Genomic DNA, 27,597 nt, shown 5'->3' with positions numbered 1-27,597 from the left:
ATCAGCGAAGCTTGAAGGTGTGTAACCTACCATTTTCCATAGTAGAATACTGGTAATGTGTCTACTATCATTGTCATCATTTTTTTCTTCCATTGAGGTGCCACTTGAGTTGCCAGGTCTCTCCACCTTTGGGTGTATTCCTTTGAAAGATTTGTACCCCCTTTTTGCACCTGTTCTATAGTTGCATCCTATCCGAAGACATTATACTGACACTGCCTAACGAAGGCAACCACTAGGTCCTTCCAAGAATGGTCTCGAGAAGATTCCAAGTTAGTGTACCAGGTAACAACTACCCCAGTAAGACTTTCTTGGAAGGAATGTATCAACAATTCCTCATCTTTTGCGTATGCCCCCATCTTCCGACAATACATCTTTAGATGGTTCTTGAGGCAAGTAATCCCCTTGTACTTGTCAAAGTCCAGCACCTTGAACTTGAGAGGGGTGATGATATTGGGTATTGGGAACAACTCTCCTAGTTTAGCAAAGGAATAATCTTCACCTCCTTCAATGGCCCTGAGCCTTTCCTCTAGATGATCCAGCTTTCCCATTTCTGCCATAGCATGAGGGTTTTTACTTGTCGTGGAATGCAAGAGGTGTAGTTGTGGGTGATACTGAGGGCCTTCCGAAGTGTTTTCAAGGGGTATACCACCAACTGCTTGCCCTTCAGTGGCATATCCGAGGCAAGGCTCAAAGTCAGCTAGATTGTGGTGGGAAATTTCATGTGTCTCCCCCATGGTTTGAGAGACATGTGCATGATCAGTTTGAGGTTGTCAGCTTTCAACGAGTATAGGAGTGGAGTTATTGACATTCTCACTGGGAGTGTACGCCACATTGGGTGGTGTATAGTTGGGAGGCAAGCCATATGGTGGGAAGGCATGCTCGTTTTGAATTTGCACATCATGGGGGTCGCCCGTACTTCCCAAATCTTTGTCTACCATATCTGAGGTTGGATGATTCATTTGGTTGATGTCGGATGGGGACATCAGGTTCACCTTAGCAACAACACTGGTAGCGGCAATTGCAACCGCATTGGCTTCCATTATCTTCTTCACGCTCATCATGGCCTCCATCATTGCGGCCATTTGCTCTTTCATGGCCTCCATGTCGGCCTCCATCTATTCTTGTACCTCCTCCTCTTTACCCATTACTCTAGCTCTAGCACAGGTTCGGTGAGGGCACCGTAAAGCATGCCTTTTTTTTTCTTTTTTATAACAATGATTAGGTTTTCTTTTTCCGTTCAAGGAAAGAATGCAATGAGCAATGCAACCAATGAACAATATGGATGTATGCGAATGATGCACAATTGAAGTATTGCGAATTTTTACGCAGGATATGGGGTTGAATCAATTTAGATTTTCAACATGGTCCATGACATCTTCATCGAGGCGAAACTAGAAGTAACAGGGACATCGACAGCCCTAAATGTGTTTGGCAGTAGACGAAGCAATGATGTAACACGATCCATCTTTTGCTCCAATTTTTTGCAAGATGGTTACTTCCATACTTCAACTTGACTCGATTAATCTTTTTGTAAAAGCACGAGCTTGGTTCAACCCCATACCCCAGAGAATGGCAATTTTGATCGCCAATACTTCAACAACATTTCATAGGGATGAAAGACTCGAGAATACGCATGCTATGCATGGAAAATGTAATTATGAGATTGAGATGCCCGAAGAGACATCCTTTCTTAATTAACCACGCATTAGGTACCATGCTCAATCATTTTGTTTTGTTGTTTGTGTTTTTTGTTTTTCAATTTTAGAAATGGGTTTATAATCCCAACATGGTAGGCTCATTGTACCTAACACATGCAACTAAGAATGCATCATGAATTTTCATGCTTCCCTTTTTCTTGTCTTTGTTTTGTAGAGGAAAATACAAGGATCATGTATGAGCAAACATGTAGAACAAAAAGTATGTTGAACGCATATGCATGATGATGCAATGACTCATGCAAAATGGGAATGTGATAACGGACAAATGCAGGAACGATATGTTCATTATGATGCTGAAGAGATGTTTATGCGGTGCATGATATGAATGCATTTACGGACACGAGAGCCCGGAAAATTATCTCTCCTTACTTGCGCATTCGGGGGCGCAGTGCCCCATGTGTGCAGCTAAGAAGACGATATGGATCTTCCGGCCTCCCATGACAAAAGACGAGACCCACATGCAACACATGTGTGACGGTATGATTCAGATGCGCATGCATGAAACGGAAAGGAAACAACACAAAGGGGTAATTTACACATACGAAACTGCAAAGATCCAACTTTAATGCTACGTCTTGGGCATGATGGCGCCTCAACGTAGTATTAAAAAGGTTACATATTACTCTAAAGAAACCAAACATCACTAGCCAAACTATAAACTGGTGCTATTTACCAAAAAAATGCATGAGGACGAATAGCACGGAGCGTGTTTGCTCTTTGCCCCTATTTGGGAACCTATAGGACAATATCTAGGGGTCTCTAATAACTACTCCCCAACAATTCATAACTCACACGGCTGTTTTCTAGAGGTTTCATCACTCAAGATAATAATATTGTGGCGGTATGGAATACCAGCGACAACACATTATAAAGAGAGAAAGCTCTAGACGAGGTTTCACTATTATCAAGCAAGTTGGAGACCTAGCATGATGATAGATTCACCTCCACTCCATAAATTCCCATGAACCCGGGTATAGGGCCCTTTTTTTACTCAAACTCGTGGATGCTTAAAATGCAGTGTAAAGAATGCAAAATAGGCAACAATTATTTACATTTTACACAGTTCAATAAAAGCACACCCAAAGTTTCACAATTCCACAATTCCTAAAATAGGCCTAACTCACAAAAACTCCCCAGTGGAGTCGCCAACTGTTGCAACGTGCCCTTCGCGGGCGAGCGAGGGCGAGGCTCACGGGCGCGCTTTCCAAAGGAGGAAAGATGCACGGAGTCGCCACCAACGTTTATTTATGGAAAACGTCGGAAAAACCGAAGGAAACCGGTCAAAATGAAAATTCTAAGTTCGGGAGTTGTATTTACGCCTGAGGAAGGTATTAGCACCTCTTACGTTTGTCTCGAAGGACAACAGCCTATTTTTTAGAATTGTGGAATTGTGTTATCTTAATTTTTATTTCTTTTTATTTTTTGAGGTCGACAAAAGCGGGGCTTTTGCTCCTACGTACCCTCCTTTGGAGAGGAAATCAGACCTACGTAGTTCTTTCTTATGCGTGAATCAAGTGATTCTTTTTACTTGAGGGGTGATCATTTTAAGGCGTTGGACCTTAAAAATGATCCCTTTTTACTTAGTAAGAAATTGAAATGATAAACTTTCAAAACCCTATTTTTGTGGACGAGCATGACTAGGCGAGTTAATTTTAGCCTTAGTTTCACTTTAGTTATTAGTCAATTCAATTAAGAATGAGAAATCCCAAAGAGAAAACGTCCGATTGATTTTTCGCTTTTATTTTAATAAAAGGCATTTTTTGGATTATTATATTATTATTTTACCTCTTTTTTATTTCCAACATGGTTACGGCATGACCGAACGGTCGGAATTCATTTTAACCAAAATTAACAGATGATACAATTCAAACGATCGGTGGAAATTTATTTTATTTTTAGATTAAGCGAGAAATGACTTAAATAAATGGCTTAAGCACATCAAAAGGGGGTATAAAAAGTAGACGAAAACAAGAATAAAAATACATGAAACAAAATGTGGACCACCACGGGTACATAGAATGAATTGAAAAGCTTGGTTTGAGGTACGTACCCGTTGAAGACTGAAGAAAACGAAGAACGAACGATGAATCTTGAAGAACGGTCGAGAATCTTCGCGTAATTACTCACGGAAATGTTACGGAAACGTTACGGAAGCGCCTCGGCTTGGATTTTCTTCACGGAACTAATTTTCCTCAGCTATTTCGAGAGAGAGAGAAGTGCCTAAGGGGCTGAACCCCTTTCTTCTTCACTTCTCCCCCTATTTATAGCAAAATAGGGGAGAAGCTTGCCGCTCAGCTTGCCCAGGCGAGCAAGGTTGCTTCCTCCAGAAGCAACAGCCATCTGGAGGAATCTTCTAGAGGGCCCAAGTGGGCCTGGTTGCTATTTGCACCACCCTATTTACTAAATGCACCCCCTTTCTATTTTTTTGTAATTCTTTTTCCGTAACGTTACGAAACTTTACGAATTTCGTAACGATACTTATTTTCCTTCCGCAAGGTTACGAATCCTTACGGATTATGTATTTACTCTTTTTTAGCTTTCGAAGAAGTTACGGAAACTCACGGATTGCGCAAAAACACCTCTTTTCGATTTCCGCCACATTACGGAATTTCACGAATCACGCAAGCCTGCTCCCTTTCGATTTCTGAGACGTCTCGGGACTTCATTTATTGCATGTCATCAAGTAATAATCCCCGGACGAAATTAGGGTATGACACAGAGGTTCAGGCACAAAACTTTCATGGTTTACCAAATGAAGACCCATACTCACACTTGGCAACGTATATTGAGATTTGTAATACTGTTAAGCTTGCTGGTGTACCTGAAGATGCTATTAGGCTCAGCCTGTTTTCATTTTCTTTATTTGGGGAGGAAAAGAGATGGTTGCATTCATTCAAGGCATCAGTTTAAAGACCTGGGATGAAGTTGGTGAGAAGTTTCTAAAAAAATATTTTCCAGAGTCTAAAACTGTAGAGGGAAAAGCTGTAATTTCTTCATTCTATCAGTTTCCCGACAAATCTTTGAGTGAGGCATTAGAAAGATTTTGTAGCTTGCTGCGGAAAACTCCCACTCATGGTTTTTTAGAGCCTATACAGCTGAACATCTTCATTGATGGGTTACGACCGCAGTCAAAGCAGTTACTCGACGCTTCTACGGGAGGAAAAATTAAGTTGTAAACACCTGAAGAAGCCATGGACTTAATTAAAAATATGGCTTCCAGTGACCACACAATTTTGCATGATAGAGTTCATATTCCTACCAAAAAGAGTTTATTGGAGCTTTCATCTCAAGATGCCTTGTTGGCCCTAAATAAGTTGTTGTCCAAGCAACTTGAAGCTTTAACTAAAACACTAAGTAAGTTGCCAACTCAATTGCATGCTAGTCAACCTTTACCTTTATCTATTTTGCAAGTTACAGGTTGCACACTTTGTGGTGGAGCTCATGGGTCAGGCTTGTGTATTCCCACTAAAGAAACATCTCATGAAGTTAATTACATGGGAAACTAGCCTAGACAAAATTTTAATGCAGGTGGATTTTCTAGATTTCAACATGGGCAACCTTACCAATAGCATAATCAATGGAGAAATCACCATGGTAATCAGTTCAATAAAGACCAAGGTGGGCTACCTAACAGGCCACAGCAACAAGGGCCTAGCTTATCTGAGAGAACAACAAAGCTGGAAGAAACTCTTGCTCAATTTATGCAGGTGTCATTGACTAATCATAAGAGCACAGAGTCAGCCATAAAAAATCTAGAGGTCCAGGTAGGGCAACTAGCCAAATAGCTTGCAGAAAAATCTTCTAGTACTTTTGGAGCTAACACTGAGTAGAATCTAAAAGAAGAATGCAAGGCTGCGATGACCCGAGGAAGGAAGGTAACCATGGAGGAGGAGAAGAAGATGAAGAAAATGGTAGAGGATGACAAACAACAGCTGGTAATTGAGCCAACACCTAAACCATTGCAACCCTTTTGTGAACTTATAAAGGAAGAAGAAGAAGAGGAGGATGAATAGAGGAGAGAGACACCAATAAATTTGAGTGAAAAAGAAATAAATGAAAAATAAAAGAAGGAAAAAGAAAAAGATAATGAAAAAAATGAAAAGGAAAAAGAGAGAAAAGGAGTATGAGTGAGTTAGCAAGAGAGAAAAGAAAGGAAGTAGCTTCTAATGAGAGAAAAGAGGTGCCATACCTTTTGGTACCTTCCAAGAAAGACAAGGAACGCCATCTGGCGAGATTCCTTGATATTTTTGGAAAACTAGAAATTACTATGCCTTTTGGAGAAGCTCTACAACAAATGCCACTCTACTCTAAATTTATGAAGGATATGTTGACAAGGAAGAACAAATACATTCACAGTGAGAATATAGTAGTGGAGGGTAACTGCAGTGCAGTCATTCAAAAGATCCTTCCACCAAAGCATAAAGACCCTGGGAGTGTGACCATTCCTTGTTCAATTGGTGAAGTCTCGGTGGGAAAAGCTCTCATTGACTTGGGAGCCAATATCAACTTGATGCCACTCTCCAAGTGTAGAAGGTTGGGGGAGTTGGAAATAATGCCTACAAGAATGACTTTACAGCTAGCTGATTGCTCCATAACCAGACCCCGCGATGTTATTGAAGATGTTTTGGTTCGAGTCAAACATTTCAATTTCCCAGCTGATTTTGTAGTGATGGACATAGATGAGGATCTTGAAATTCCCATAATTTTGGGACACCCTTTCATGTCCACTACAAGTTGTGTAGTAGACATGGGAAAGAAAAAGCTGGAGTTAGGCATTGATAATCAGAAAATCAGCTTCGACTTGTTTGATGAAGAAAAACATTTGTCAGACCAAAATGTCTGCTTACAGGTGAAGGAGTTTGATGAGAAGGTTCTGAAGGAGAGAACCAAGATTAATCCAGGATAACAAAGCTATGCGTCAAGCTAATTATGTTAAACAAGCGCTTGCTAGGAGGCAACCCAGTCATTTATTTTTAATTTTGTTTTGTTTGCATTGAGTGTAGTGGATTGCTTGTGATTGTGTGTTATTTCAGCTTGATTAGTATTGAAAAAGGGGGTTCATAAGCTTTGGTGAAGCGGTGAACAGAATTTAGAAAATTTTTTAGTTGTTCAATCGCTAAGCGCGCCTCTCGCGCTAAGCGCCAAGTCTTCACGCACTAAGCGAGCCCTTGCTCGCGCTAAGCGCTTAGACCCCTGATTAGTGGCTGGATGGTAGCGCTAAGCCCAATTATCTCTCTGGATTTTAATTTCTCGCATTGGGCTTAGCGAGGTGATGCGCTAAGCACAATTCCCTCTTTGTTTTGGAAATCTTTGGAATAGCTCTTATCGCCAGCTAAGCGCTAAGTGCAAGCCATCACTGCATGGAGGAGCATGCTTATGCACTAAGCCCCACCTTTGGAGGCTAAGCGCAAATTGCAGGACCAATTTGAGTTGCAGGAAGCACTAAGTGCAGGTCCTCACGCTAAGCCTAAAAACCTCTCTGGAATTTGAAATTTATGAATTGGGCTTAGCGAGAGAGGTCGCGCTAAGCGCTTGGGCCTTAAAATCCAAACATTGTGTTCTCACGCTAAGCACGCAACATGAAACTGCTAAAATAAAATGGCAACTGCCTAGGCAGTTACCATTTTATGCTAAAGAGCATTTTTTTTTCCCACACACACTTCTGTGACTCGGCCATTTCTTGCATTCCTTCTGTTATGTGCATCAAGTCCCTGCATTTCCCACATTTTGCTTCTTCTTTGCAGTTCATACTTCACAATCCAAGTAAGCTTTATTTTCTATTAAAGTTGCAAACCTTAGGATACAGGACTTAGTAGTTTGTAGGTTGAATTTCTGTTTAGGTTTAGTGTTATTAGGTTAGTTATGGTTAGAATAAACTAAGGGTTTCGCTATGGGAGTATTGTAGTTTGGTTTAGGGGCCTAATAGAGGCCTTAGTCGAAAGGGGTGAAAAACCCCTGGGTTTTTTTTGGAAATCGTGATGAACGCGCTAAGCGTCGTGCTGCGCTAAGTGAGTTCATCGCTTCTGATGAAGATTTCAGATTTCCAGATGAACACGCTAAGTGTGGCCCTGTCACATGATCACCCCCCATTGCAATTACTTTTTGTGCATTTATGTCTCGAGGAAATTTCAATGGGGGTTTACCGGAAAGCGCACCGGGTCGTCAAGTATTTAAAATTAAAATGGATGAATCTGAGTATCAAACACAGGGAACTAATGTTAGCCTTAATTAAGTTCATAATCTAAGCATTTTTTAGAGAACATGTATAAGTGATAATTTCAAACAGAATTTAAAATAAACTTGTATGCTAAAAACTATAAAATGCAAGGTAAATAAAATAACAACAGTAGGTAGATATGTTGGGTCTTTCTAACGAACAAGCTGATGCATAGAAATATATTTTTCTAATCAATTGTGGTCTTGTGTTCTATGTTGTACCCTAAATTACTAAACCCTCGATCCCTCGTCAGGCTGAATATCCAAGCTTCATCCGCAGATCCCTCATTTAAGACTACACCCAATTTAGACAGCCCTCTTAGGTTTAGACTAACCTAAACTGAGTTTCGTCCGCAGATCCCTCATGTAAGACTAGGCCTAAACTAAACAACATTATTGTAACAGCATAATTAAAACCAAACCTTAACCCGCAAATCCCTCATGTAAGGCTAAGTTTCAATCCTGCTTCAATCAAGTTCTAAGGCAATAGTACATTTCCCAATGCTAAAGTCACCTAACTGTGCACAGAAATGGGTGATCAGACCAAAAGCATACAAATATTAAGCATTGACGGAAGCATTGAACACAGAAAACATAATCAATTAGATATTAGGTATTTACATCAGTTGTTCATTAGAAATCCCCAACTAGGGTGTTTAGCCAGTCATTACAAAGAAACCCTAACTATAAATGAGATTAAAAGCAAAGAATGATAGTTCCTTACACAAGAAGGGGGATTCCTCCTCCTCTTCTCAACATCTCACACTCACTCTCTACTCAATAATCTCTCAAATGACAAAACCTAGGCTTCAATGCACAAGCTGCTCCTCTTTTCTACTTCTAGGGCTCTTTTCCCCAAATAGGCCTGTGGCAGCTCTGGAATTCTGTGTCCTGGCCGTTCTGTAGAAGCTGTCATAAAAGGTGTTGTAAAAGATGTAAAAGTTGTACCCTAATTCTGTACAAGACAGACTTTAAATAGGCTCTGAAATCGCGACGCTACGCTTAGTGCCACCCTCGCGCTTAACGTGAGTAAGTGAAATTGGGCTTAGCGCCAATCTCGAGCTTAGCATGGTTGAAGGCACCTGCTGCACTTAGCGCACGACTCTGATGCTGATGCTCTGCCAGATTCTCCTTTGCACTAAGCGCGCTGAAACTGCGCTTAGCGGTGGATATGCGCTTAGCCCAACTGCTACATTTTGCAATTCAAAACTTAGCCTCTTTTTTACCTGAAAATACACAGATTTCATCATTAAATCCAATGGAAATGTTCTAGAGACAGCGTTAACCATAAAATAAGATTTATTTACAAAAATCACTACAAAATAACCATAAATTGGAAAACTATACAAGCTTTGGAAAATGATTTCTATACAAAAGTTAGTCATATGAAGCGACTAATAAACTCCCCCAAATTTACAGTTTTGCTTGTCCTCAAGCAAAGAAAGAATAGTTCACTTGTCCTCAAGTGACAAAGACAATGACCAATCAAAAGAAAATGGTGTTTAATTCATCAAGGACATCAACCATATGAACTGAATATCATGGAATGCTTAAATCAATCACTTCTTACAAGCATGCAGGTTTTCAAAGATAGGAGCACAAGTATTAGAGTCATAGCTGAAATAAGCTAGTAAGCATGACAAAAATCAAGGAAGAATCATCAACCAAAACTTCACAGTCATTGTTTTACTCAAACTCAAGTGTTTAGGCTTATTCCATCATAAACAACCAACACAAGTTCCAACCTTTGCATTTCATCTCATATCATACAGTAATGAACACACAAAAATGAATCCGAAGGACTTTCTAGGCTTGTAATGGGGTTAGGCTACCAACAATTCATGGTTTTTCTAGGATTCAAAAGCTTAGGTTCTAGGAGAGCATTCATCCATAGAATAACCTTCATTTTTTTTTTCATTCCTTCCCCATACTTGCCCTTTTTCTTAGGCACTTAGCTTTCATACCTGAATTTATAGCATACACACTTATTAACTTCATTTATACTTACAGTTTTTTTTTTAAAAAAAAAAAGAACAAAAGTAGTGTGTATATATTATTTTCTTTGACCATTTCTATCCTTACCCAGTGCCTCCCCCAAATTTGAAACAAATTTACCTTGATAATACCTCACCAAAATTTGGGACAAATTTGCCTTGAACCATCTTCTATGGATGATGCTCTCCTACAACCTAAAATAAGGTAGCAGAAGATACAACTGAATAGGCTCAAGGTTTAATCAATCAATCAATTCATTCAGCTCAAACTGGGTGCAAGGGATAATTCATTCAATCACAAGGTTAACTTTTTGGCTAAGTAGCTATTCATAATCAAACATGGCCTTCATCATTCTCAAGTTCATGCATCCAATCCATACTTCAGAGATTCACGCAAAAATCAGCACTAAATGATAGTTGTTTCTCTCAAAATTTTAAAGTTCACACTCTCACCGGGATAAGGTTAATGCATTCCTTCATAATCAATCTGACAACCAACTAACATTTTCAGACATAATTCCAATTATATGCTCATTCTCTTCTAATGACGGCAAACTTGATCCAAACAATCATCCAATCATCCCAATCCATTCAATTCATACATTTGCTCAATCAAATCATTTCCAAACACTTATTCCATACCAAAAAATCCACTACATACAATGTTCAATCAATTCACTGTTCAATCAAGCTTTTTGTACAAGCACACAAACAACTATGCTACTGAAATTAAAATGCTGAAATATAAAAGCTGAAATTTAAATGACATAAATCATAAAATAACTGAAATTAAACTAAAGTGTTCATAATGCAAAAAATTTAAACGTCCTGCTCCTCCTGTGGCTGGTCTTCATTAAGATCCAGTGCTGATGGTTGAGTCTCCTCAGGAGCAAGTGCAGATGGTGGAGATCGCTATGGGGTCTGAGCTAGAGTGGTCTCCTCCTCTGCTAGTGCTGGTGGCTCCTCAGTCATAGGCTCCTGGGTTGTGGAGGCCCCACTCCCTCTAGAGGAAGAAGGCTAGTCTCTTGGCCAGGCCACCTATGCGTCACACTCCTCCATGCTCATAATGAAGGGAAAACCCAAGCCCTGAAGGATCTACATGATGATGGACTGCCCTCTATGGATGCTCTGGAGCATGGAGTGAAGCATCTGAGGAGTGAAAATAAAATCTGTTGGACCTACAGAGAGAAGAGCTGGTAGTGGAATCTATGTGGGTGTGGGACGAATCACTGGGATCTCTACGGAGGAAGAAAGAGGAAGTGTAGAAGAAGAAGGACCTCCTGTCTCTGATGGTGCTGTGGAAGAGGCCTCAGATCTCTTTCCTCTGGCCTTCTTGGGTCCTTTGAAAGTTATTGTTGGATCATTGAGATTTCAACAGTTCTTCTTAATGTAAGCCAAATTAATGGCAGGACTCAGGCTCTCATGGGTCAAGGAATCAGAGTGGACTCCCCAGGCTTTACATAAAGCAGTGATTAGGGCAGGAAAGCCAAGCCTCGAGGAGTCATGTTGTGCTATGAGTGTAATCTGACTGGAAATGAAGGATCCAAGATTCATATCCATCTTCTGTATGAGTGCATATACTAACTTGGCCCTATCTAAATTAATGTCAGAAGTATGAGAGGTGGGGGCTAGGTTAGAAAAAGAAAAGACACTCCAAGTTTGAGCAAGAGTAGTCAAATTTTTCCTTAAGATCTTCAATGGTAGTCCATCTGAATTCAATTCAAATCCCTTGCTTGGAATACACAAACAGGTTGCTAACTCTTGCGGGTTTGGTCTTAACAACACAAATCTTGCATATGCCAGAAGACTTTCTCTTTCCTCTATAATCACTGGTGTTTCTAAAAAAGAGTTGAGGGCAGCTGAGTCAAATGGAATCCATTGCCCTTTAACCTTGACCTGTTTTGGTGACTTGTCTTCCGGATCATACACATTTGCATCAAACTCCCGTACAAGTGCCACATCTATATTTCCCTCTACCAGATTTGCTACCTTCTTATGCCAATTCCTTCTGTTTAACTTCAGCCGAAATTCCTCAAATTCATTAAATGACAACTGCACATTTCTTTCCGGAATAATCTTTCTGCCAAAGATATTGTTTTTATAACAATCTCATGCTTCTGGGGATGAAAATTTGTGTCTATCATATATAGTTTGAGAAGATGAAGAAGCAGGGGCTTTTCTTTTCTAAGATGCCATCTGCAAAATATAAGACAAAACACACAAGATTAGCACAGGTTTATTCAAAATTAAACTGAAAACAGAGCTGGGCGCTTAGCGCAACATGCTAGCGCTTAGCTCGAAGACACATAAAACATTTTTTCTACAGAATAGGCTTAGCACACAGGGGCGCTTTGCCTAAGTCTACAATTTTTAGAAACAATAGAGAACTGGGGCTTAGCGCCACATGCTGGCGCTTAGCTCAGCCTCAACAGCGAGACACTGAGGCTTAGCCCACAGGCACGCTCAGCCTTATTACAAAGGTTAAAGAAACAGAACCTAAGTGGCGCTTAGCTCAGTAAGCTAGGCTTAGCGCCTGAACTACACTGGTATCTCAGTATACCATTGACGCTTAGCGCACAGGCACGTTTAGCATCTGCATCATTTTGGTTCAACAACCAAGATGAATGCACTTAGTGTGACATGGTCCGCTTAGCGCGATCATCAGAAATTTGAGGTCCTAAAATACCTAACCCTAAAACTAAGTAACTTAACCTAACAACAATGCTAACTAAGAAAACATAAATCCTCTATCCTAAGGTGTGAAGCATGAAATACAAAGCAAAAATGAAATCGGGTAACTTACTTGGATTGTGTAATGCAAAGTGTGAAGAAGCAAGGGAATGCAAGGGGCAAATAAGCACACAGCAGAAACAGAAATGCTCAGGGATGAGAGAGTATAGAGGTTTGGGTGCCAAGGTGATGTAAGCTCCATTGGAGCTTGTAGGCCTAGGATCTTCTTCATCAATGAATTCCTTTGCTTCTTGGAAGATGAATGGCAGCGGAATGGAGAAGGAAGAGAGAGAGGAGACACTACTTTAAGGAGAAGATGAGTCTAGAAGAAGCTCACAACCATAGGAGGCCATGGATAAGAGCTTAGAGGAAGAAGGAGATGAATGAAGGGAGAGGAAGAGAAGAGCACGAAATTTTGTGCTCTAAAAGAGCTCTGAAATCTAAAGTTTAATTTTCAAATGATCAAAGTTGAAAAATGCACACACATGGCCTCTATTTATAGCCTAAGTGTCACACAAAATTGGAGGAAAATTTGAATTTCTATTCAAATTTCACTTGAATTTGAAATTGAATTTGTGGATCCAAATTTTGGAGCCAAAATTTCACTAATTATGATTAGTAAATTTTAGCTATGGTTCAGCCCACTAATCCAAGATCAAGTCCAAGATTCTCCACTAAGTGTGCTTAGGTGTCATGAGGCATGTAAAGCATGAAGGACATGCACAAAGTGTGACTATATGATGTGGCAATGGGGTGTAGCAAGCAAATGCTCACCTCCCCCTCTAAAATTTAATTGGATCAGGCTTCTCCCAATTCAATTAAATTTATTTTCAACCACACACATCAAATATTCACTTAATGCATGTGAAATTACAAAACTACCCCTAATACAAAAAACTAGTCTAGGTGCCCTAAAATACAAGGGCTGAAAAATCCTACATTTCTAGGGTACCCTAACTACATTATGGAGCCCTAAATACAAGGCCCAAAAATAATGAAACCTTAATCTAATATGTACAAAGATAAGCGGGCTCATACTTAGCCTATGGGCCCGAAATCTACCCTAAGGCTTATGAGAACCCTAGGGCCTTTCTTGCATCTCTGGCCCAATCTTCTTGGAGTCTTCTATCCAATGCCCTTGCGGGGTAGGATTGCATCATTCCCTCCCCCTTGAAAAGGATTTGACCTCGAATCCCAAGGTTCTTGAAACTCTGGGCTTTTTTCCTCAACACCTGTAAAAAGAACAAAAACATATGTATTAGTGGTGTTTGGTATGTTGAAGTAAGGTAAGGTCTGAAAACACATTTCCTGGGCATTTTCCCATGAAGGAAAATGGTTCCTCACCAACTCAATGAGTGGTGCTACAAGTATAGAAAAATATGGGACAAACCTTTTGTAAATGTTTGTTAAGTCATGGAAGCCCCAAATTTTTCTTACACTTAGTGGAGTAGGCAATTCAGGAATGACCTTTATTCTCTTAGAGTTCATGGGAACCCCTTGATCACTATTTAAAAAATTAAGAAAAGTAATGCAATAGAATATATCTTTTTCTTTATTTTCATGTTGATTATTCCTACCAAAAAGTATGACAAACCTAAGGTGTCCCATATGAGTACCTAAGTTTGTATTGAAACTAAAAATAAGAACAAACCTACCTAATGAGTCCCTATGTACACAAATCATGAAGATGTTGGGTGCACGAGTGATTTTACAAAAGAGTGTTGCACCACTCAAAGCACTCATCATACCACCTATTTTAGGGATTTGGTGCCTAATAATACCTATTTTGGGCACCAAGAAAGCACAAGGATTTAAGCTCTTGCGAACCAAACCCTCATCCAACAACTCCTTTACTTGAGGAATAAACTCAAGCCTAAGAGGTGTGGCAATGCTAACAAGTGTTTTTTTGCAAAGGAGAAAATGTGGAGGTTGTCTAAGAGGGGAAATTTCTTTAATATTTGCCTTTATTTCAAAATGTCTTTCCTTCTTAGCTAACCTCTTGGAGGAGACACTTACCTCCTTACACTCCTCCTTAACCATTAAAGGTTGTCCTTCTTCTTGGGGGTAGATCTCTTTACTAGATTCTTCCCCTTTTGCTTCTTCACTTTCACTAGAAGAAGGGGAAGTAGTAGCCTCATCTTGGTTACTATAAATGTCTTGACCCCTCATAATCATGGGTTTCTTGGTGGGGCTTTGAGAAGTAATGTGCCCTCTTCCAAGACATTTAAAGCACTTTAGAGAGCTAGTCTTCTCTTGCATACTAGCCTTAAGGGGTTGCTTTTCTATTGTCTTCCCCTTATCATCTTTGGGCTTAGATGGTGTAACCCCTAAGATTCCTTGACCTTGGTCTTTCTTTGGATAAGAGTGAGAGCCATAAGATTTTGAAGTAGACTTCCTTTTAAGTTGTTGCTCTACCCTTATTTCCCTATCTAAGTTAGCCTCTACATTGTCCTTCCCATGGAAGTATAGGAGGTTAATGTTAGCCTCTTGAGGCTTTCTTTCCTTTTCTCTCCAATGGGAGTGAGGTCTAGGATGTGCCCTATGCCTTCCTTCATAATAGTCACGAAGTTCTTCACTTAGGCTCTTGCAAGAGTTACGACTACTATAGGAGGCATGTTTTTCTTTTCTTAACTCTTTTAGTATTTTCCTTCTTTCTTCTTCCTTTATTTTCTCTTTTTCATCTTGACTTATTTCTTCCACTCTTTTTTTTTCCTTTTTCTTTTCTCTCTTTTTTTTCTTTCCACAACTTAAGGGATCTCAACTCATCTAATATCTTATACAAGGGGTCCTTAGGAGTAAAACCCTCACCATTAACACTAGATGAAGAATGAAGACTCATGTTGGTTTCTAAGTTATGGTTCTTTCTTGTTGGGGGTTTGAAAACAAAAGGTAAAAGAAACTATGATTGAAACTAGCCAAAATAAACACTAAAAGAGGTGTGAAAGATAAGGTAAAAACTAATTGGTAAAAGGCAAGCTACCTAAGCGGTTTGATAATGGAGGGTAAAGGAAATAAGCTATAAAAGTAAGCAAGAAATTAAAGTGCAAGAAATGCAAACTAGGCGGATCCTAAGAGTGTTTGGATGGCCTCATTTAAGGTTCCCAACAAAACACTCACTATCCTAAGGGAAAATTGCCTAAAATTATTACACACAAATGGAAGTAGGGTGACCTATTGGAGGCTCCCAACTTACTTCCAATGAAAGGCCTTTTTGTTACAAAATTTGAATGCAAAGAAAATTGCCAATTACAAAATTACAAAAAAAAAAGTCCTCAATTGTGGTGGCTATTCTCTCTTTGGTGTTTCACTAAATTTGGAGTGCTTCTTAGTCCAATAGCTCTTAAGGTGGTTGGCCCCTTGCTTCTTGACTCAAATTCTTCAAGGGATGGCACCAATCCTCCTTTCCAATTCCCTATATGGCAACTTACAACCAAGGAAACAAAGAGACAAGCAATAACCAAAGACCAAAAAAAATGAAATGAAAGCTAAACAATAAAGTTTTAGCAAGACAAATTTTCAATGATTATTCAACAATTAAAGCAATGAAAAGCACACAAAAGCAAGCTAGGACTCAAAGAGAAACCTAGAATGGCTCTAGAGTATAGTATAAAAACTAAAAAAAAAAGACTCAAGAAACCTCTAGTTTTGGCACTTGTTTTTACAATAATTTTCAATTGAAATTTCAGAACTAGGATTGGTATAAAATAGGCACCAATTATAGAACAAATTTTGAGTCAAAACAAAAAGCACACTTCCCTTTCACTTTTTTTTTCCTGGACACTGATTTTTCAGCCAACTTGTGTGATTTTTCTTATTTTTTTTCCTTTAATCCAAATCACTTGTTTCTTTTTTTATAATTTTGGTCCAGATGTCTAGAAAATTCAGTAAACATTTCATCTCAAAACACACAGTGGCCAATTCCCAGTAATTTATACAAGTTCGTATGTTCAAGCTGCCAGCACCAGCGATTTCAACCTAGAAATCAAGAGTAGTGTTTATATTGCTTAAGGCTTGGATAGTTACAATTTGTGTTTGCTTATGCTCAATTATCTTGAATAACACAATTCAAGAGAGCTTAAGACTTATTTTGATTCACAAATCCAGCCACAACTAAGCACCACAGCTCAACTTCATCATAGAAATCATGTAGGAAACATAGAAAACAAAAAAAAAAGAGTTCAACAACAAGACTACTTCTAGGAATTGATTTAGAACATGTTATGAACTAAACAACATGCATGAATTAGACTCAAAATTCAAAAGGTAGGCTAAGAATGACAAGAATACATGAACAAATTTATCTAGAATTCAATCACCAGAATAAAAGTTCAACACAAACTTAGAACATAATGTGACAATTACTATGACTAAACATGACTCTAAGACAACATGGATTAAGTGATTTACACTTAGATTTTTGTGTTTTTTTTTCTAATCAATATTTTGGAATAAAATTTAGATCTAAGGTTTAGCACAAGAATATTATGAATGAAAAAATGATAGAACCTAAAATCAACACAAAAACATGATTCAAGAGTAGATCTACAAAATTTGAACCATAGAAATGCAAGAACAAGTATAGATCTAAGATTTAATCGGTTTATTTTTTTTTAATCTACTCTAAACAGCACCAAACCACGAGACAATGGAGGACATACATGGACAATAAGATGAAGAACAAGGAATTAAAGATAATTCACCGAACAAAAAGATAGAGGAAGCAAAAGAACATCACCTAGAAGAAGATGCTCTTGATACCACATGATGTAAGCTCCATTGGAGCTTGTAGGCCTAGGATCTTCTTCATCAATGGATTCCTTTGCTTCTTGGAAGATGAATGGCAGCGGAATGGAGAAGGAAGAGAGAGAGGAGACACCACTTCAAGAAGAAGATGAGTCTTGAAGAAGCTCACCGCCATAGGAGGCCATGGATAAGAGCTTGGAGGAAGAAGGAGATGAATGAAGGGAGAGGAAGAGAAGAGCATGAAATTTTATGCTCTAAAAGAGCTCTGAAATCTGAAGTTTAATTTTCAAATGATCAAAGTTGAAAAAATGCATACACATGGCCTCTATTTATAGCCTAAGTGTCACACAAAATTGGAGGAAAATTTGAATTTCTATTCAAATTTCACTTGAATTTGAAATTGAATTTGTGGATCCAAATTTTGGAGCCAAAATTTCACTAATTATGATTAGTGAATTTTAGCTATGGTTCAGCCCACTAATCCAAGATCAAGTCCAAGATTCTCCACTAATGTGCTTAGGTGTCATGAGGCTTCTCCCAATTCAATTGAATTGATTTTCAACCACACACATCAAATATTCACTTAATGCATGTGAAATTACAAAACTACTCGTAATATAAAAAACTAGTCTAGGTGCCCTAAATTACAAGGGCTGAAAAATCCTACATTTCTAGGGTACCTTACATATATTATGGAGCCCTAAATACAAGGCCCAAAAATAATGAAACCTTAATCTAATATGTACAAAGATAAGCGGGCTCATACTTAGCCCATGGGCCCGAAATCTACCCTAAGGCTCATGAGAACCCTAGGGCCTTCACTTGCATCTCTGGCCCAATCTTCTTGGAGTCTTCTATCGAATGCCCTTGCAGGGTAGGATTGCATCACAAGATAACAACCCAAGTGCCTCTACCTCTACATTTTAAAAACTGAAATACGTATGGTGTGCTTAGCGCGCAACTACGCTTGGCGTGCCAACGTGATGTTTGAGTCTAAAACACTGGCGCTTAGCCTAGCCTCGCGCTATGCCCAACTTGAAGTTGTAACTTCCACTAAGCATTTGAGGCTTAGCACAGCAGCGACGCTTAGCACTTTCTGCAACACCAAAAATCTTTCTGCAACATGCGCTTAGCCTGAGATGCGAGGCTTAGCGTACATCAAGCTTCAACTTACAATGAGTGATTCAGGCTTAGCGCCACTACCTGTGCTAAGCGCACTTCCAATGATTTCAAAACAGAATGATGTTGCTGCTTAGCGCATCCTTTCCCGCTAAGCCCAGCTTGAAAGCTCAACTTACAAAATGAATATAGGGCTTAGCGCAGGATGGCGGGCTTAGCGTGGCTATTATAAATTTTCTCAGAGTGGAAGTGGCGCTTAGTGCATCATCCACGCTAAGCCCGCAGCTTAAGGTGCAACTTACAGTGAAGATGTTGGGCTTAGCACAGCGATGTGCGCTTAGCTGAACCATTTAGCCAATAAATCAGGGGTCTTTGCGCTTAGGGCGAGCTAGCTCAGCTTAGCGCGTGAAGAGATGGCGCTTAGCCCAAGGTTTGCGCTTAGCGGATATGCAATCTGAAAATTTTCTAAGTCATGTTCTGCTTATCTCTTCACAAATAATTTTAACCCTTTTTGTTCATTACTAAACATGATGAAATCAATCATAATCACAAGCAAGATGTCCTAACTACATGCAAGAAATAAAAATGAAGATAGAGAAGGGAAAGAAAAGTCGGGTTGTCTCCCAGTAAGCGCTTCTTTAACGTCATTAGCTTGATGCATCATCCTGTTATCCATGATCCAATAATGTTCCACTTCAAGGACCTTCTTCTCAGGTCTTCTTTCCTCCATCACATGAACTTTAAAATAGACATTCCGGTCAAGTGGCTCTTTATCTTCATGAAATAAATCAAAGCTGATTTTATGATCTTCTATGCCCATTTGCAACATCTTCTTTCCCATATCTACTACACAGCTTGCAGTAGACATGAATGGGCGACCAAGAATGAGAGGAATATCAGTGTCCTCTTCTATGTCTATCACAACAAAATCAGCTGGGAATATAAGGTGTTTCACCTTCACTAAAACATCTTCAATCACTCCATATGGTCTTGCGATGGAGCGATCAGCTAATTGGAGGGTCATGTGTGTAGGTATTATCTCTATCTCTCCAAGTCGCCGGCACATGGAAAGAGGCATTAAGTTGATACTAGCTCCCACGTCTCTGAGAGTTTTTCCTATAGCAACCTCACCAATGGAACACGGTATCGTGACAACTCCAGGATCTTTGTGCTTAGGTGGAAGAATGTGTTAAATCAAAGCACTACAATTGCCTTCCACCATAATTCTGTCACTGTGAATGCTTCTCCAAAGGGTAAAGTAATTTCCAGTTTCTTGAAGATATCAAGAAATCTGGTCAAATGTCTTTCTTTCTCTTTCTGGGAAGGTACCAAAGGATAAGATACTTCCTTGCCTTCATTTGGAGCAGTATCCTTCTTCTTGTCAATGTTTGCCTCACTCTTGCCTTTCCTCATCTCAATATCATCAACTTTCTTTTTTGTTTTTCATTTTTCAACTTTTTTTCTTTTTCTTTGTCTTCTTCTTTTATTCTTTCTTTTTCTTTCTCTTTTATTGGTGTCTCTTCTTCCTTGTCATCTTTAGTCTCCTCATTAATCTTTTCAAGTTCAACAAAATTAGAAATAGGTTCAAGTGCTGGCTTAGGTGCCAACTATTGTTTATGTTCCTCCATCTTCTTTCCAGCTTCATTATCATCTCCTTGGATTTCCATTCTACTTCTAGTCATCACAGCTTTACATTCCTCCTTGGGATTTTTCTCTGTATTAGCTGTAAAACTGCTTGATGATCTATCCGCCAATTGCTTTGCAAGCTGTCCCACTTAAACCTCAAGATTCTTTAAGGCGGACTCTTTGCTCTTCTGATTGGACATAGAAACCTACATAAACTGAGCTAGAGTCTCTTCCAACTTTGTTGTGCGATCATAGAGACTAGGCCTTTGTTGTTGTGGCCTTGTGGATGGTCCACCTTGATCTCTATTGAACTGATTTCCAGGGTGGTTCCTCCATTGTCCCTGTTGTTGATTATATTTCTGGCCATGTTGAAATCCAGAAAATCATCCTACATTAAAATTGTTTCTGGGCTGATTTCCCATGTAATTAACTTAACGAGTGGGGTGTTCTTCAATAGGAATATAGCATCCAGATTCATGAGCTCCCACACAGATGGTACATCCTGCAACCTGCAAAACATAAGCATGTGAAGTATGTGCAGAATGAATTTGAGTTGGCAACTTACTTAGTGTTTCAGTCAAGGTTTCCAGTTTCTTAGACAACAATTTGTTTTGTGCCAACAATGCATCTTGGGAGGTTAACTCCACTAAACTCTTTTTGGTGGGAACGTGAGCTCTATCTCTCAAAATAGCAATGTCACTTGCAGCCATATTTTCAATGAGATCCATGGCTTCTTCAGGGGTCTTCAATTTGATTTTCCCACCTGCGGAAGAGTCTAATAGCTGTTTGGACTGGGGTCTCAGGCCATCTATAAAGATATTGAGCTGTATCGGTTCGAGAATCCATGAGTGGGAGTCTTTCTCAATAAACCACAGAATCTTTCCAAGACCTCACTCAAAGATTCATCAGGAAATTGATGAAAAGAAGAGATGGCAGCTTTTCCTTCTGCAGTCTAAGACTCAGGGAAATATTTCTTCAGAAATTTCTCAACCACTTCATCCCATGTCTTAAGACTATTACCTTTGAATGAATGAAGCCACCTCTTGGCTTCTCCCGATAAAGAAAATGAAAACAAGCTCAGTCGGATTGCATCTTCAGTCACTCCATCCAACCTAATAGTATTGCATATTTCTATGTAAGTGGCTAAGTGTGCATATGAGTCTTCATTTGGTAATCCATGAAACAAATTATTCTGAATCAACTGAATCAATGATGGTGGATAAGTAATGGTTTGAGCTTGAACTTTTGGTTGTGCAATGCTGGTGAAAAATTGTGGCACATTAGAACTTGAATAATCTTCTAGAGTAACTCTTCTTGGCTCTTCAGCCATGATGTAGTCTTCACTAGGATCTAAATAAGAATGTTCTGCTATAGGAAAACTAGAAAATCCCTCAGAAGATTGAGGTTCTTCCTCTGGAATTGCTACAGCCTCTAAGTCCTGCAAAAATTTTCTAATTCTCTCTTGATTATGCCTTCTACAAGTGGTGTTAATCTCCAAATCAACGGGAATCAAATCACCTGTAGAAGATCTTCTTTGCATACAAGCACAGTACAACAGTTATCCAGTTCAAAAGAACAATGAATGTACTAAACTACTATGTTAGTCAAAAGAATAAAAAAATTGAAAAAGTAAAATTAAAGAATGCTGCAAACTAAACTAAACTCTACTAACAATTTAGATCACCGGCAACAGCGCCATAAATACTTTGATCACCCCCCATTGCAATTACTTTTTGTGCATTTATGTCTCGAGGAAATTTCAATGGGGGTTTACCGAAAAGCATACCGGGTCATCAAGTATTTAAAATTAAAACAGATGAATCCGAGTATCGAACACAAGGAACTAATGTTAGCCTGAATTAAGTTCAAAATTGAAGTATTGTTGAGAGTGTAACACCCTGATATATATATATATATATATATATATATATATATATATATATATATATATATATATATCTGTGTGTGTGTATGCCTTGAACTAGTCATGTGTGCATTTCTTGATATGGATGTTGAATTATGTGGAGTTTTGTTGAGCTAAGTTGAAAGTATGTGATTTTAGATTTTACCAAAACCTAGTTCAATAAAATTGTGATACCGGATTCGTTAACCGTTGGATCGTCTTCAAATTTTGTCTAGACATCCCTAAGATATGTTTCTACAATCTTTCGTTGGGCTCTTGAAAATAATTACTTTTGGTCTCCCGCTAAGCGAGAAAGGCGCCCTAAGCGCAATTCCAACCAAGGGGAATTGCACTAAGCGGCCCAAAGCTATGCTAAGCCCAATTCCAACTGAGAGGAAGTACGTTGAGTGCCCAGAAGGTGCGCTAAGCGAGCCCTAGTGCAGAGGGGGCTGCACTAAGCCTAAATTCTTGCGCTAAGCACAAGAAGTGGGCTTCGGCTTAGCGAGACAGGCTCGCTAAGCGAAAGTTGCAGGTTATAAATATATCCTTAGCGTGAAAAACACGATCTTCACTCCCCTCTTCTCCCAAAAACGTCTCCCAAACCCTAAAACCTTATTTTCCACCACCGGTGGCCGTCGTGAGCCGCCATTACTTGTCGTTGAACCCCCACACCAAGAGGAACACTTTAATCGAAGCGGAATCCTCAAAATCCTCCTCAAAGATTCGATGGAGAAAATCCTTCAATCCTACATTTCATAGTTTCTATAAGGTAATCTTGACTTCTAAGCCTTCTCCTAACTAGTTTGAGTTCCTCTTAGTGTCTCTTATGTGTTCGGTACTGTAATAGGGTGTTTTTACACTTCCTTTGAAAAATCCTAGAGAATGAGACATTGTAAAAGTTATCTTTTTATAACCTTGAGGTTGTTTTTGCGGCTCATTGTTTTAGGCATGAAAAATATATTTACATGCGAAATGCGACTCATTGTTGATGTTGCTATTGGTGACTTTAATTGATATGTGGTGATGTTCATATTTATGATGATATTGATTTGAGATGACGTTGTTAATAAAGACCATGTCAACATGAGTTGATGGTATTGTTGATGATTATGTGAATATGAAATGAGGTCGTTGTTGTGTTGATAAAGTCATTGAGACGAGATGATGTCTATGTTAAGAATGATGTAAGAATGGAATGTTGATTGATGTTGGAAATGCTTTGGCATGTGCATGTTGTGTATGTTCGTGGGGGTCAATGTGCACTAACCTTCTAGGGTCTTTGACACTTCCTTTGGGCCACATTCATACGTTGGATGTTGTGTATGTTCATGGGGGGCGAAGTGCATTGACCTTCTAGGGGCTTTGGCACTTGCTTTGGGCCATGTTCATACGTCGTATGTAGTGTATGTTCATGGTGGGGGCCTGAATGACCAAATTGGACATCCAAAGGCCACTGGAAGAGTCTTTACCCTTAACGGTGCTGAAGCTTCGAAATCCTAGGATCTAATCCAAGGTGAATGTTTCATAAATGGAATTCCTTTACTTGTGTTGTTTGATTCCGGTGTAACCCATTCTTTTATATCCTATTCATGTGTAGAGAAAAGTAAGCTTTATGTGTCTTCTTTAAATAAAAATCTGATTGTAAAAACCCAACTAGTGGTTCTGTGTTAACTTCTGATGTTTGTTTGGACTGTCTTGTGGAAATTTCTGGTAGAACATTCTTGACTAATTTGATTTGTTTGCCTTTGAGCCAGGTTGATGTTATTCTTGGTATGGACTGGTTATCTTCCAACCATGTCTTGTTAAACTGTTTTGATAAAACAGTGGCGTTTGATGATTCTGGAGTGAGTAAGGATGTTCATCTCTGCAAACCAAGTTGTGACATCTTTAAAAGAAGATGGTCAAGTGTACATGATCTTGTCTAACCTAGTGATAGAGATAAAGGTTTCCATGTCTGACCTCCTTGTTGTCAGAGAGTTTCCTAAAGTATTTCCTGAGGATATATCCGGTCTGCCACCCGAGAGAGAGATAGAGTTTTCCATAGACTTAGTACCTGGTGCTGGACCCATATCCATAGATCCTTATAGGATGTCTCCTATAGAGTTAGATGAGCTTAAGAAACAGTTAGAGGAGTTGTTGGAGAAATGGTTTGTGAGACCCAATATGTCTCCATGGGGAGCACCGGTGTTGTTAGTGAAGAAGAAAGATGGGACCATGAGGTTGTGCGTAGACTACTGCCAGTTGAATAAGGTAACGATTAAGAATAAGTACCATTTGCCTAGAATAGATGACCTTATGGACCAGCTGGTAGGAGCTTGTGTGTTTAGCAAGATAGACCTTAGGTCAGGTTATCATCAGATCCGAGTGAAGTCTGAGGACATATCTAAGACTGCTTTTAGGATCCGTTATGGTCACTATGAGTATCTAGTCATGCCCTTTGGTGTGACTAATGCTCCTAGTGTGTTTATGGACTACATGAATAGAGTCTTTCACCCTTACCTTGATAGTTTTGTGGTGGTATTCATAGATGATATTTTGGTATACTCCAAGACTAGAGAGGAACATGAAGAACATTTGAGGATTGTGCTGCATACCCTTAGGGACCGACAACTCTATGCTAAGTTGTCCAAGTGTGAGTTTTGGTTAGAGAAAGTTAGTTTCCTAGGGCATGTGATATCTCAAATGGGCATAGCTGTAAATCCATCTAAGATAGAAGCCATTCTTGAGTGGGAGAGTCCTAAATCTATTTTTGAGATTAGGAGTTTTCCCGGTTTGGCAGGATACTACCGAAGATTCATAGAAGGTTTCTCCAAGTTAGCTTTACCTTTGACTAAACTAACTCATAAGGGTCAAGCTTTTGTGTGGGACACCCAGTGTAAGCATAGTTTTCATACCCTTAAGAAAAGATTGACAACCGCTCCAGTGTTAGTTTTGCCTAAACCGAGAGAACCCTTTGAGGTGTATTGTGATGCATCAAAGATGGGTTTAGGAGGAGTGCTGATGCAAAATGGCCAAGTGGTGGCCTATGCTTCTAGACAACTCAAGACTCATGAGAGGAATTATCCCACTCATGACTTGGAGTTAGCTGCTGTAGTTTTTGCCCTTAAGATGTGGATGCATTACTTGTTTGGCTCCAAGTTTGAGGTGTTTAGTGGTCATAAGAGCCTTAAGTACTTGTTTAGTCAGAAAGAGCTAAACATGCGTCAAAGGAGATGGTTAGAGTTTCTTAAAGATTATGATTTTGAGCTTAGCTACCATTCCGGCAAAGCTAATGTAGTGGTTGGCGCCTTGAGTAGGAAATCCCTACATATATCAGCCTTGATGGTTTGAGAGATGGATCTCCTAGAACAGTTTAGAGACCTTAGCCTTGTACGTGAGGTTACTCCTAATAGTGTGAGGTTAGGAACTTTGAGGATTACTAGTGAGTTACTAGGAGATATCAAGGAAGGCCATAAGATTGATCCTTTTCTGAGGACCCAGTTAGAAGCTATAGAGTCAGGAAGAGATAGTAGTTTCAAGGTTGGATCAGATGGAGTCTTGAGACTTCAAGATAGGATTTGTGTTCCCAATGTGCCTGAACTTAGGAAGATAATCCTAGAGGAAGGACATAGGAGTAACTTGAGCATACATCCTGGTGCTACCAAGATGTATTAGGATTTGAAGATGATGTTTTGGTGGCCCAACATGAAGAGAGAGGTTAGTGAGTTTGTGTATGCATGTTTAGTCTGTCAGAAGGATAAGATAGAACACCAGAGACCTTCCGGGAAGTTACAACCTTTGGAGATACCCCAGTGGAAGTGGGATAGTATTTCCATGGATTTTGTCATAGGACTACCTAGAACCCCCAGAGGTTTTGATTCTATCTGGGTTATTGTTGATAGGTTGACCAAGTCTGCTCACTTTATTCCCATTAATATTAGATTTTCCATGGAGAAGTTGACCTCCCTATATATTAGTGAGATTGTTAGATTACATGGTGTGCCATCTAGCATAGTGTCTGATAGAGATCCTAGGTTAACCTCTAGATTTTGGGAGAGCTTGAACAAAGCATTGGGAACCAAGCTTAGACTAAGTTCAGCCTACCATCCTCAGACTGATGGCCAAACTGAACGGACCATTCAGTCATTGGAGGACCTGTTAAGGGTGTGTGTCTTAGAGCAAAAGGGAAGTTGGGAGAGTTTCCTGCCATTGATAGAGTTCACTTACAACAAAAGTTTTCACTCTACCATTGGCATGGCTCCCTATGAAGCTTTATATGGTAGAAGGTGTAGGACACCTCTATGTTGGCTAGAGCCCGGAGAAGACCTCACCTTATGACCTGAAGTGGTACAGCAAACCACCGAGAAGGTGAAGTTGATCCAAGAAAGGATGATGATGAGAATCCTAAAACTGTTCAAATACAGGGACCTATGACCAGGAGTAGGACCAAACAGCCAGTGGATACCCTCCAACAAATGGTAGCAGGCATACTTAGCAAGGCCTAAGTGGAGAAGGAAAAAAGCCCAAATGGAGAAGGACGAAGGCCGAAGTGGAAAAGGACGAAGCCCCAAGTGGAGAAGGATGAAGGCCCAAGTGGAGAGGGACGAAGGCCCAAGTGGAGAAGGACGAAAGACCCAAGTGGAGAAGGATGAAGGCCCAAAAGCGAAGGCACTACTAAGCATATTAATCGTTGCTGAAGCCCAAGATTAATTTGAAGGCCCATGCCAAATATGTTCTATTTTTATTAATAATTTTTATTTATTATAATTTTGGCCCAAACTGTTTAGAAGGCCCGTGCCTTTTTTATCTTTTTGTTCAGATACACTATAAGTATTGGTTTTTGTTTTCAATAAAGGAAACTTTTGGCATTTTCATAAAATTTGGTGAGAGCTTCTCTCTGGGTTCCTTGTTGAACCAATCTCAAACTTATCAAGGTAATTCTTGTGGCATCTACCCTGACTTATCTTCCTTCACTAGAGTGGCGTCATCCAAATCTTCGTAGCCTGTATCAAGTGATCCGCTCCTAGTCAGGTTCACATCATCTGGTATCAGAGCTTTGGCTCTTGATACAGGTTCTATCCTATCCAATTCTTTTTTTTTCTCTGTAATTTGTCCAGGTTCATGTTTTGTCCTTGTTCTGTTATTTGTTGTCTTGTTTGCATCTTGTTGTGTTCTTGTTTGTGTCTTTGTTTCGTTCTTGTTCTTGTCTTGTCACGTTTTTGTTCTTGTTCTTGTTTCTTGTTTCTTTCAGACTTTGTGTCAAAAAAATCTGTTTGAACTCTGTTTCAAGTTAAAAAAAAGTTGCATAAATTTTTTTAAAAAAAAAGAGATGAAAAGAAGAAAAAAAAAAGAAAGTGGGTGTTTGATCTTTGAACACGAAATTGAGGCAGTTAGAAGCGTTTTTTTTTGCAAGTCTGTTATTCAAATCTTTTTTATTCTATCTGTTATCTTATCTATTATTTTATTTGTTATCTTCCTTGTTTATTCTATTTGTTATCCAAATCTGATCTATTATCCAAATCAAATCAAATCAAAATTTGTTATCCAAATCAGATCTGTTATCCAAATC

The 27,597-nt window shown here is 39.3% G+C and overlaps 1 protein-coding gene across 1 annotated transcript; it reads left to right on the top strand.

The window, feature by feature from the left end:
- The first annotated feature begins 5,841 nt into the window (after positions 1-5,841).
- On the top strand, positions 5,842-6,624 carry LOC102663540 (uncharacterized). Its single transcript, XM_006575847.1, has 2 exons — positions 5,842-6,094; positions 6,182-6,624. Exons 1-2 carry the CDS (start codon positions 5,842-5,844, stop codon positions 6,622-6,624), a joined length of 696 nt encoding a protein of 231 aa, XP_006575910.1.
- Positions 6,625-27,597: the final 20,973 nt, after the last annotated feature.

This window comes from Glycine max, chromosome 2 (assembly GCF_000004515.6).
Source record: "Glycine max cultivar Williams 82 chromosome 2, Glycine_max_v4.0, whole genome shotgun sequence".
Lineage (NCBI taxonomy): Eukaryota > Viridiplantae > Streptophyta > Magnoliopsida > Fabales > Fabaceae > Glycine > Glycine max.
This window is presented reverse-complemented; position numbering and strand designations above follow the sequence as displayed.

What these genes read in the sequence shown, in the direction of transcription:
- LOC102663540 (XM_006575847.1), top strand. Translation starts at nt 5,842, where the DNA reads ATGAGTGAGTTAGCAAGAGAGAAAAGAAAGGAAGTAGCTTCTAATGAG. An exon ending in TGAGAATATAGTAGTGGAGG is followed by an intron (nt 6,095 to 6,181) that starts GTAACTGCAGTG and finishes CAATTGGTGAAG; the next exon opens with TCTCGGTGGGAAAAGCTCTC.